This window comes from Hemitrygon akajei, chromosome 2 (assembly GCF_048418815.1).
Source record: "Hemitrygon akajei chromosome 2, sHemAka1.3, whole genome shotgun sequence".
Taxonomy (NCBI): Eukaryota; Metazoa; Chordata; class Chondrichthyes; order Myliobatiformes; family Dasyatidae; genus Hemitrygon; species Hemitrygon akajei.
Window position 1 is genome coordinate 209,761,619 of NC_133125.1, and position 12,312 is coordinate 209,773,930.

The window sequence follows — 12,312 nt, forward strand, 5'->3', positions numbered from 1 at the left end:
AAAAGTCGCCCCTCAATTTTGAGGCTGTGCCCTCTCGTTCTGGACACGCCCATCACAGTGAACATCCTCTCCACATCCACCTGATCTGGTCATTTCCACATTCGGTAGTTTTCAATGAGATTCCCTCTCCTCTCCCCGCATTCTTCTAAATTCCAGTGAGTCCAGGCTCAAAGCTGCCAAACGCTCCTTGTATGTTAACCCCTTCAGTCCCGGAATCATCCTCGTGAACCTCCTCTGGACTCTCCAATGACAACCCATTGTTTCTGAGATATGGGGCCCAAAACTGTTGACAATACTCCAAGTGCAGCCTGACTAGTGTGGTATTATCTCAGCATTATCTCCTTGTTTTATATTGTATTCCCCTTGAAATGAAAAACAGCATTGTTTTCAGGGACTTTTGCATGAGGATTCCTAAGGCCCTTTGCCCCTCCAATGTTTGAATTTTCTCCCCATTCTGCACCGTTGTTCCTTTTACCAAAATGCATTACCATACATTTCCCAACACTATTCCATCTGCCACTTTTTTGCCCATTCTTTCAATTTGTCAAGACCTTCTGCAATCGCATTGCTTCCTCAGCACTACCGACCCCTTCACCTATTTTTGTATCATCTGCAAACTTTGCCACAAAGCCAATTCCATTATCTAAATCATTGATAAACAATGTGAAAAGTGGCAGTCCCAATACTGATCCCTGAGGAACACCACTGGTCACTGGCAGCCTACCAGAAAAGGTCCCCTTTATTCCCGTTTGCTCCCTCCTGACTGTCAACCATTCCTCTATCTATGTCAGTATCTTTCCGGCAATGTCATGGGATTTTATCTTGTTAAGCAGCCTCATATGTGGCACCTTATCAAATGTTTTCTGAAAATTCCTGTAAGTGACATCCACGGCCACTCATTTGTCCACCCTGCTTGTTACTTCCTCAAAGAACTCTAACAGATTGTCAGCAAAGATTTCCCTTTACAGAAACCATGCTGACTTTGACTTATTTTATCATTAGTCTCCAGGTACCCTGAAACTTCATTCTTAATAATAAACTCCAACCCTTTCCCACCCTCTGAGGTCAGGCTAACTGGCCTATCATTTCCTTGCTTTTGCCTTCCTCCCTTCTGAAAGAGTGGAGTGATATTTGCAATTCTCCAGTCCTCTCCAACCATGCCAGAATCAAGTGATTCTTGAAAGATCATGTCTGCTGTCTCTGCAGCAACCTCTCTCAGGATTCTGGGATATTGTCCATCTGGTCCAGGTGACTTATCCGCATTAAAATCTTTGAGTTTGCTAGCACTTTTCCCTTTCTAACACTAATGACACTCACTACTGCTCCCTGACACTTGTGGACCTCTGGCACACTGCCAGTGTCTGGCACAGTGAAGATTGATGCAAGGAACTCATTAAGTTCATCTGCCATTTCTTTGTCCCTCATTACTACCTCACCAGCATCATTTTCCAGTGGTCCAATATCAACTCTCACCTTCCTTTACTCTTCATATAACTGAAGAAATATTTTTAGTATCCTGCTTTATGTCATTGGTTAGTTTGCCCTCGTGTTTCATCTTTTTCCTTATGGCTTTTTAAATTGCCTTTTGTTAGATTTTGAAAACTTCTCAGTCATACAATTTCCCACTCACTTTTGCCCTTTCCTTGGCTTTTATGCCATCCTTAACTTCCCTTATCAGCCACAGTTGACTACCCCTGCCATTTCAGAGCTGTTTCTTCTGAGGGACATATCTGTCCTGTGCCTTGTGCACTATTCGCAGAAATTTCAGGCATCTCTGCTCTGCCGTCATCCCCGCCAGTATCCTCCTCCAATCCACCTGGGTAAGCTCCTCTCTCATGCCTCTGTAATTCCCTTTATTCCATTGTGATACTGATACATCTGACATGCTTCTCCCTCTCAAATTGCAGTATGAATTCAATCATATTATGATCACTGCCTCCAAAGTATTCCTTTACCTTAAGCTCCATAATAAAATCTGGATTATTAAATAACACCCAATCAAAGATAGCCTTTCCTGTTGTAGGCTTAAGCACAAGCTGCTCTAAAAAGTTGTCTTGTAGGCATTCAACAAATTCCCTTTCTTGAGAGGCAATACCAACCTGATTTTCACAATGGCCTGGCATATTGAAGTGCCGCATTACAACTGTGACATTACCCTTATTAGATGCCCTTTCCATTCCCTTTGCAATCTCCCTTTGAAAACTGGATGGATCCTGGGGTTTGTTTATTTACAGCAGTGACTTTCAAAGTTCAACGTAAATTTATTATTGAAGTACATATTTCACCATATACAACACTGATTCATTTTCGAGTGTCCATGTTCAACAAAACCATAGAATAATAACTATAACTGGTTGAACACACTGATTGGGCATTGAACCAGTGTGTAAAATACAACGATCTCTGTAAATACAAAAAGAAAGAAATATCATACGAGGAATGTTTGACAGCTCTTGGTCTGTACTTGCTGGAATTAAGAAGGATGGAGGGTGGGGAATCTTATTGAAACCTTTTGAATGTTGAAAGACCAAGACAGAGTGGATGTGGAAAGGATGTTTCCCATGGTGGGGGAGTCCAGGACAAGCAAGGACAGCCTCAGTATAGAGGAGCGCTGATGTAAAACAGAGATGTGGAGAATTTTCTTCATCCGGAGGGTGATGCATCTGTGGAATTTGTTACCACATATCGTCGTGGAGGCCAGGTCGTGGGGTGTATTTAAGCCAGAGATTGACAGGTTGTTGATTGGCCACGGGATCAAAGGTTACGGGGAGAAGGTCAAGAAATGAGGTTGAGGAAGGAAAAAAGAGGATCAGCCGTGATTGAATAGTGGAGCAGACTTGATGGGCCAAATGGCCTAATTCTGCTCCTATATCTTATGGTCTTATAATAAATGAGCAATAACTTTAAAGAACATGAGTTATCTGTGTGATTTTGTGGGGACACAGCTGCTTTTTACAAACTCCATGACAACCATGGTGTATTCATTCATATCCACAAATGAGACCTTGAACAGGGCCCAGCCTGCTGACTCGAAGCAATCCTGTAGCCGCTCCTTTGTCTCCAGCGACCACCTCTTTGTGGTCCTAATTTCTGAAGCCTTGCTCTTCAGCCTCTTTTGTGACAGCTTTCAGACTGTGACGGGCACTAACTGGCTGGAAGGAGGAAGGAAGGAAACATTCTGTTCCCCGTGCTGAAACTCATTGGCAGGGCTGTGGGGGCTTCCCGGGTCTGGGTGTCGGGGCAAACTGCACAGTTCATTGGAGAGTTCCCACTCCTCCCTCCGCTTTCACTCTTGTTATTTGTGCGTTTCCAGGGCTGTCTTGTTGCATATTTCATATTTCCATCGCTTATTGATTCAGTCGGAGGTTGGGACAGGGGTTTTGTTGGAAGTCTTTAGAATCTCATACAGGAGATTGATGGTTAGAGATGAACTGGATATTGTGTGCTGAGAAGAGGAGGACGGCATGGAGCATGTACACTGACAGACTGTTTGCGATGATTGTCTTAATGTCCTGTTTTACTGACTAAAGTGTGATTTGAATTTTCTGAACCTCATATTTTATTTGTTACGAGGGGAGGCCATTTGGGCCAGGGAGTCTGTGTGGAATCCAACAACAGTGACTTTTGTTCAATTTCCCTGTTATTTCCCCGGAAACTTATTACTCTTGAGTGCCAAATGAAATAGGGGAATTCACAGCAGCCAATTAACCAATCAACCAACCCAACTCGGGGATGTGGGAGGACACTGGAGCTCCCAGGGGAAACCCATCAGTCTCAGACTGTGCAACTCCCAACAGACAGTCCCAGACAGGTCAGGATGGAGCCAGTGTCATTGATTGAAGTGAAGAAGCAGCACCATTACTCTTTATAATCTAAAAGTTGCAAGCAATTGTCTCCCAGGACTCTCAGTCCTGTTAGTCACAGTCAGTCTGTTGGAAGTTGTTCCAGACATTTTGAGTGAACACAAATTGCCCCCGGCAGACGTTGTTTGTCCGCAGGCAGTTCCACACGTGGGGAGGGGGGGGGCTTGGAGAGGGGGATTTTCAGCAGCTTGACAAAACACTGACTCTCAAATTCTCCATCCTGATCTAGTCATGGCCAAGAGTTGGTCTGAAATATGAGGGTGATACTCAGTAACTGTTTCCTCAACCTCAGAGAGTCCAAATGGAGAACCCCACTGGATACAGTCCTGATCTGTAAATTGCTGATCCTTCTTATCAAAAGGTCACAGCTCAGGATATTGCTCTTCCCTATTGAAATTAAATCTAAGCTTTTTGAAAGGACATGATTCCATATTGTTTCTTTGGAAAATTTGTTTGCTGATGGCCTTAGCAACACGTCTCTGAACTGTAGTGTGCCAGTCACCTGTAAAAGTTAATGCTTTTCTGCAATGCAGCGGACTAAATCTATCTGGCCTCTGGTCACGTTGACTCCTGAAATGGTTGCATGAAGGTTGACATCTAATAATTCAACAAACTCAAGACTGACCTGAGTTCAGCTGCATCAGCTGAAGGTGGGACTTTGATAATAGCATCGAATTTGCTCTGAGGCCTTGAACTTGAGCATCAGTTTGACAGGCCATGTAATGCTTTAATATTTGTGGAAATTGGCATTTTGCATGCTGACACTGATTCCATTAAGACTAGTCTGACCATCACTACTCCTGGTAGCTCCATACTAAAACCAGGATTTCACAGATGAGGCAAAGAACATAATCAGCTGATCCAAAATCTCATCTGTGGTACAGTGCATAAACTCTGGTGCTGTTTAACCTCCACACGCCCTTTGTGTGTGTTAATTGTGGGACACGCCAGTCACTGGATTCAGGCCCATCTGCTGTTCAGTGATGGATGAATTCATCTTACTGAATTCAATCGCCTGTCAAAGTTGCATTAAAATTGAGTTATGTGTATGAACATTCATGTAGCAATTTCATACGACAGCATCACTGTTTCACCCTGCATTGGAATGACTGGAAATCGGAGCGGCGCAATCACAGCTCAAATGGGACAGAATACCATGTCTCTTCAGACAGCCCAGTTCATGCACAACTGCTTCTTTTGAGATATGGAGAAGAGTTTGGGTCTTGTGGAAGGTGTGAGTGGCTTGTACTTCCACATGGATCTTCACATTGAAATCCTTTAAATTTGGGTGTGTGTGTGGGGGGGCTACTCCATTTGGTGGGGGTCAAACACCTTCCTCCATTTTTAAGCTGAATATCCTTTCTGAGTTGAATGTGAATCCCGTTTAATACCCAGCCCCACTGGCGTCTGTGTTTTCAAACTGCCGGATTACTTCATTGATGCTGCTCTGTGAATCTAGACACAGCCCCTTATCTTTATCATACAGATACTCCTCATTCATATCAGCCATCAGGAATTTAATGCTGGTGTTTCTCTCCCTTTTGACAGTATTAACTGTTTTTTCAGTAATAGTTCTGATAACACCCCTGGTCTGCACCCAATCACAGTCATTATACCTTCTTTCCACTGTACAGGACTTTGCAACTTAAAGCAAACTTGTCATCTTATTTTTCCCATTTTGATGAAAGGTCCTTGGACCAAAACATTGACACTTTTTCTTTGCAAATGTTGCCTGGCCTGCTGAATTCTTCAGAAATTTGTTATACACCACAATATATTTACTTGTATATAATATTCCACTTCTGAATAACAGCAAGTTGTTGAAATGAACAATTTTGTCAACGTTGTCTTTTGTTTCCACAATTTTACCCTTTATTCTCTGCCATGTATTAAAAGCCTGGAGTGCACTTAACTCTTCTGGAGTTAATCAATACTTGTCCATTTGTTTAAACTGTGGGGGAATTTCTCCTTGTGCATGTTTTATAGAAAGCAAGAAATAACACAAAATACATTAAGTGCAATTTTTGACAGTGGAAGTCTTGATTGTACTCTGCCACTGTTTGCAGCCTGGTTTTTCAGTTGCTCGATCACTTGCTGGCTCTTTGTGAGAAATGTTGCTGCATATGTTGGTCATGACAAACTTTGTGGCTCATATAGTATTACTGGTTCAGAGTTTAAATGACCAAGTTGTAATCCTGACCTCAGGTCTTGTTTGTGGAGTTTACACATTTTCTCTGTGACTGTGCAGGATTGCCCTGCATGCTTAGTTTCCTCATACATCCCATAAACTCTCAGATTGGTAGGCTAATTGGTTGCTGTAAATACTGTAATGACCAGAGGAACATCTGGGGAGTTTATGTGAATGTGGGGAGAATAAAATGAATGAGGGAAGGATTAATGTCAGTGGGTGTTTGGTGTTAACACAAATTTTGTGGACCAGCTGGACTGTTTCCATCCTGTTCCATTTTCTAAATCTATCAAAAGTCATAAAATATGCTCGTTAAAAGGATCTAGTGCTTTTGTGGCACATATGATGAATAAACTCTCCACACAGGAGGGAACAGGAATCCCAAACTTCCTGACAGCTCCTCAGCAACATTTCCCAGTTACAATTCCCATTGGCTTGCCCAGCGCTGGTCAGAGTGTTGTTGAATCTTCACAAACAACTGGTTTAAACATGTACAGGAACAATATTTTTACTAATATGATACTGTGATGATTGTACCTTTATATTACTGAACATTATACAGTTCTGAATTATGTAAATACACTTTACAAATCTAATTATTGAAACCTTGACAATAATTTGACTATTTGAAATCAAGTTTGTTGGTTAGAAATGTTTTCTACATTTCTAAAGTGAAGTGGGGTGTTCCGTGCTGAACCTGGTGCCCCTTTGCCCAGTAACTTGTTCCCACCTGGTGTGGAGAGGCCAAGGACATTTTTCACAGGTTAATGGGAGTGGGGTTGGTGAACGTTGGTGCTGAGGACAGTGGGGGAGGGGATGCTCACAGCTTCTCCCAAATGACAGGACTAACATCTCTCTCTCTCTCTCTCCCCCCCCACATTTACTCCATAACCCCACAACCCCTCCCCCTCTCCCAGCTTGTCAGCCTCTCGACTCTTCTGCTGAGATGAGAGTGATTCTCTGCACTCTGCTGTTACTGAACGGGATTCTCATCTCACTCCAGGGTAATTATCACAAAATCTTGTTTGATTATGCTTCTTTATCTCACAGAGTAGACACATGGAATCAGAAGATGAAGCTTTGTATATTTATTACCTTATGAAATTGTCCACACTACTTAATTGCAATAAATGAATGTCCCATTCCTCTCCTTGAAAGTGAGATTATAGATGTCTGTAATTACAAAAAAGTTTTCAAGTGCCTCTTATTTGGTACAAAATATAAATTGCTAATATTCATATGAATTAATTTGTGAGACAGATGAAATGTATGAGCATTGAGTTTAGTTTTTGGTGTGTATCTAATCATTTCTGCTACAACTCCCAATAAACATCTAGACACACACATGCGCTGACAAACACGCGCACACACAGACACAGACACAGACACACAATTCTGTGGATGCTGGAAATCCAGAGTAACTCAGCAAATGCTGGAGGAATTCTGACAGGTCAGACAGCATCTTTGGAGAAGAATTAGAAGTCACTGTTTCGGTCTGAGACCCTTCATCAGGACTCCAGTGTTCCGGGATTCCTACGATTCCTTGCTGGGCCTTTCCCTTTTCACCAGCATTGCGTTTGGTGGATCAGACACACCCTGTATAGGAATCCTTTCCCCAGCAGTGTCTGAATGGTGGAACACCCTCGCCAGCAACACTGGGAGGCATTCACCAGAAGTAATGGGGCAGTTCAAAGAAGGAAAACATCAGCACATCCTCAAGAATAATTGATGTACCAATCTTGTAAATTGAGGAAGCAAAGTTTGGTTTGCATCCAGCAATATTTGTGAGGCCGGGTCATCATTAGGCTCTGTGCCAAATTCATGGCGTATAAATGATATGATATCTGTAAAGGAATGTTAAACAGGCCATGAATAACAAGTCAGGAATTAAGTCAGACCGGCCTTTCAAAGTGAAGATCCAACTCAATGTTGGTAGTTGTTAATTATGTATATTTCCACTAATTACATTACCCTACAACACCCCCCTCCCCATAGTTCACTAAAACCATCATTGTGAACCTGTCCGGAGTTTGGACAAGCCACCCAGCTCAGGTTCTGTGTTCCATGGGAGGAGGAACAGCAGGTGCCTCGGCTCCTCCAGAGGAGTGTTGACACACTCATGGTCATGTTGTGACACCAGGAGCATGGTAGCAGAATCCTCCAAATCCTGGTGGGTCGGTTTAAGGCGATCTGCTGAAATATATTCAGGTTTACCCCTCTTATCTGTGACAACGGTCTTTTCTCCCCATTCCAAAACGTGGAGCGGGCCATCGTTAGGGGCCTAAGGGGATGTTAATGTGCATCATTGCAGACGAACACAAATGAGGCAGAATGTAGGTCAACAGGAACACAAGAGCGCTGTTCACCATGATGGGAGGTAGGAATAGGTGAAAAGGATTTGAATTTACTGAGGAGGGTGGAACGCTTTGAATGGCTGACAAGGCAGTCGTGGTGTCAGGAGTGTAATCATCTGGCACTCGGAATGGCTGTCCTTATACCAACAGCCATGGATGACTGCAGGTCCTCTTGGAGCTGTTCTGAGCCCCAGGAGGACCCACGGGAGATGATCATGCCAACACCCATAGGTCAGGGAGCCCTCAGAGCAGCCATTCAGGAGCGGTGAAACCACTCACATAGGCCATTGGACTGTGGGGATACGCTGTGGTGTGAGGAACCATCTCTGCTAAATTCCAGAGTGTGTTGGTAACTTGTCATCAGGAACTTGCATCTGCCTAATTCTGGTTTATATCTCCAAGCAATCAGACACAGAGGAAAATTGTCATGTAGATATTTAGAGCAGCCTTTCTCAAACTTTTTCCCAGGAGGAACTGTGAAATATTTTTTATGTCTCCAGGAACCTCTGCATAAAAATTATATCTACAGCTCACGGTACCTTAGTGTGATCAGTAGGTTGTAGATAAAATAATTCAAAAATAATTGTCAATGCTCTTTTGAATAGAGAATGTATTTTTAACTGACCTTTCTTGAAAAGAAAACAGACAGTTAAACTTAGTTTACCTTTCTTGGAATTAATCTTTCTTTCCCTTCCATAACTTTTAAAAACTCATAAGGCAAACAAATTTTTTTCAACTCTGGGTCAAAGCTAAGATAGCACACATGGATTTCACCTTCAACTGAAATGAGATGATTTTTATCCTTGCTCTTGTTGCTTGTTCAGCAAGGAAAAGCTTGCTCATGTGTAAGAGATTGAAAACTGCAGCAAAATGTTCATTGCTTTCCGATGAATGGGAAGATACTCTTCTTCTTCAGAAATCCAGAACTTGTCCAGGGTCAGGTCAGTAAATCTAATCTTGAGTGCACGATCAGAGTTCAGCTCACAAAGTTCATCCTCTTCTCTCAAAGTCAGGTTCTCAGGCTGAGCAGAAGATTCAGAGAAAGGTTCTCTCAACCAGTCATACTCTTGTGTTGAAATGGAGAGAAATGACTGTTCAATTTTGTTCTGCAGTTCTTCCAGGTGGTTTTCAATAAGAGTCAAGACTTTCTGATATCCGTTCTCACTCTCAAGCCCAAACAGCAGTGGAAACACATCAAGGTTTTTTTTTCTGCAATGTGATTTTTCAAAGGATTCAGTTTCCTTTTAAATCCAAGAAACTTGTCACTTGAAGTCAAAACATTTTCTCCAGGACATTGCAGAGCCTTGTTCAACTGGTTCATATGATGAAAATATGTCTGTTAAGTAGCTAGTTTCTGAAGCCATTCTTCATCTTCAAAGCACTCAGCAAAATCTGGCCTACTATTTTCTAGAAAGTACACCTGCAATTCGCCTTTCACTCAAACACCCTGTTGTGCTCTCTTCCTCTGCTCAGCCACCAGATTTCTGTATGTAGCAGGAGATTGGTGTGCTCTTTGTCCAGGGTTTCTCACAGTTCTTTAAACATTCTCCAGTGATCTGGTCTTAAAATTACTTAATAACATGCTTCCTGAATGCTTTAAATGACAGTGACTTTATTTTCAAAGCTTTAATCTTTTTTTAGAGATTCCAATAGCTGTTTAAAATAATCAGCACAATTATGTGTCAAATGGCTGTGATTTGTCATTAAGTGTCTTTTCAATGTTGCTGGAGCCATTGCTGCATTTGTAAGTTGTTTGCCACAGACTAGTGTTACGTACCCCGTAACTGGGTCACTTACCTGCAAAGATAGAGAGGTCCGTTGAAGTCTGATGATACTATTTTTAACGGTATTTATTGATAAAAATACACAAAAATAATATCAATGCAAACATACAGATAATATACTTCGTCAATACTAAATCTAAAAGCGCGGGTATAATAATAATCAATAAGAAATAGCTCTATCGTTGTCTAGGGGATACTGTATTGTCCGATGGAAATATAAAAGTCACCTTAGTTCATGCAGGCTGCAGCCTTTGGTTGGAAAGAGGACGGATTTTTAGAACTTGCCAGTCTTTTCCTTTTTATGATGTCGATCCTGCGAAATTTCGTTGGTGGTGATCTCTTCTTTAGCTAAGCCGTCTTCCGTGGTAAGGCCCCAATCCCGGCAACGGGAAAGGACACACGTGGGCCCTCCACCGGCTGTCACTATTAAACGCTGTCACTGGATTTCTAGCGTTTCTCCTGGTGCGTCTAAAGGGGTTGTTCCCCAGACCTTCTTTTATCCTTACTCACAGGGTCTCAGATGTCAATCAGGTTGGAATGATGCAATCCCTCAACCAGCCCACTCTGGTCATTCCCTGAGGGCTTCAAATAAATAGTACAGTACTCAATACACAATTCCGTCTCCATGAGACAATGGCTGTTTATCGTGGCTTTGTATCGCTCAGGGGCCAGGACATTCCAAACCCCTTGTGGATTCTGCATGTCTCTCTCTCATTTCCTGGGTCCCAGACCCGCATTAATAGCGATCTTGCGATTCTCAAAAAGGAGGGGGCTACTTTGTACCCTTCGGCCCCTCAGAGTTGCGGCACAGTCGTAACACTGGGCTCAATTGAATAGGACAACGTGGATCACCAGTCCATTTAAAACCCATTGATGAGCAGCTCTCATTGTATAAACGGACTTTTGTGTGTCCACTGTTGCACTACCGCAGTGAAATGACTCAGAAGATTGTAATTCCGCATCATTAACCTTATCAGAAATGACCATAGGCCTAGGCCAAGTATCCTCTTCCATCTCACATCTCCTCTTCAGAAATCGCCACACTGGGCCGAATTCAGAGTGAAAATTTCCCTCCAAATTTTCTACTTCGCCTGTAGTTTGTTCACTCCCAAAAGTCAGTTGGTGGTGTGTAGGGGGAAGTCGGGTGAGGTCACGCCTACCGTCCACTTCTCCGTGCTCTCAGCAATTATCAACGGCCTCCAGATCTCACGTCAAAAACTGAAAATGGACTCAACCAAATAAACACTGTCCTACTGCGCACTGCCATACTTGGCTGAGATTGCCAATGGGGCTCCTCGGTCACTGCCCACCACTGTGAGCACTAGCATCACGCATTGCGCGAAGTTCAAAAACGATATATTTTTTTAACATCATGATCATGATCTCTCGCGGAACCCTGGCTGAGAAACCTGCAAACGATTGATGAAGGTCAATACACTGTATGCCTGCTTAACACGGAGACAACCTGCGAGCTGCTTTGAGTGTTCAATGGACTCGGACCCCGATCCCTCTGATCCTCCAAACTGCCAAGAGTCTTACCATTAATACTATTTTCTGCTATCATATTTGACCTACCAAAATAAACCACCTCAAACGTATCTGGCTTGAACTCCATCTGCCATTTCTCAGCCCAGTTTTGCATCCTATGGATGTCCCGCTGTAACCTCTGACAGCCCTCCACACTATCCACAGCACCTCCAACCTCTGTGTCATCATGTTCGATTGAGAGTAGTGATGGGGCCTCAAGATACCAGGAGTGATGTTCGATTGGGAGTAGTGATGGAGCCACAAGATCCCAGGAGTGATGTTTGATTGGGAGTAGTGATGGAGCCTCAAGATACCAGGAGTGATGTTTGATTGAGAGTAGTGATGGAGCCACAAGATCCCAGGAGTGATGTTTGATTGGGAGTAGTGATGGAGCCTCAAGATACCAGGAGTGATGTTTGATTGAGAGTAGTGATGGAGCCTCAAGTTTTTGCAGTTTATATAAAAAAAATGATGACTGGACAATGTCAATATAAAGTTGGTACTTCAACCCTCAAAAGTTGGACTTTGAGCACTTGGAATGCAATAAACTTTTCTCATCAATTGTCTTGTTTGTAATTTGGGCTTTTCTGTCCAGC

At 42.8% G+C, this 12,312-nt stretch overlaps 2 protein-coding genes across 4 annotated transcripts in view; both read left to right on the plus strand.

Moving 5' to 3' along the window:
• Positions 1-12,312, plus strand: part of LOC140720464 (zinc-binding protein A33-like) — a 348,439-nt gene that overhangs the window by 194,224 nt on the left and 141,903 nt on the right. The window contains exon 6 of the mRNA XM_073035318.1: positions 2,808-2,815. Within this exon, the coding sequence (XP_072891419.1) occupies positions 2,808-2,815 (8 nt within the window). The remainder of the gene's footprint in view (positions 1-2,807; positions 2,816-12,312) is intronic.
• LOC140720368 (butyrophilin subfamily 3 member A3-like) overlaps positions 1-12,312 on the plus strand; it is a 665,711-nt gene that overhangs the window by 1,275 nt on the left and 652,124 nt on the right. The gene's annotated exons all lie outside the window — the stretch shown is intronic.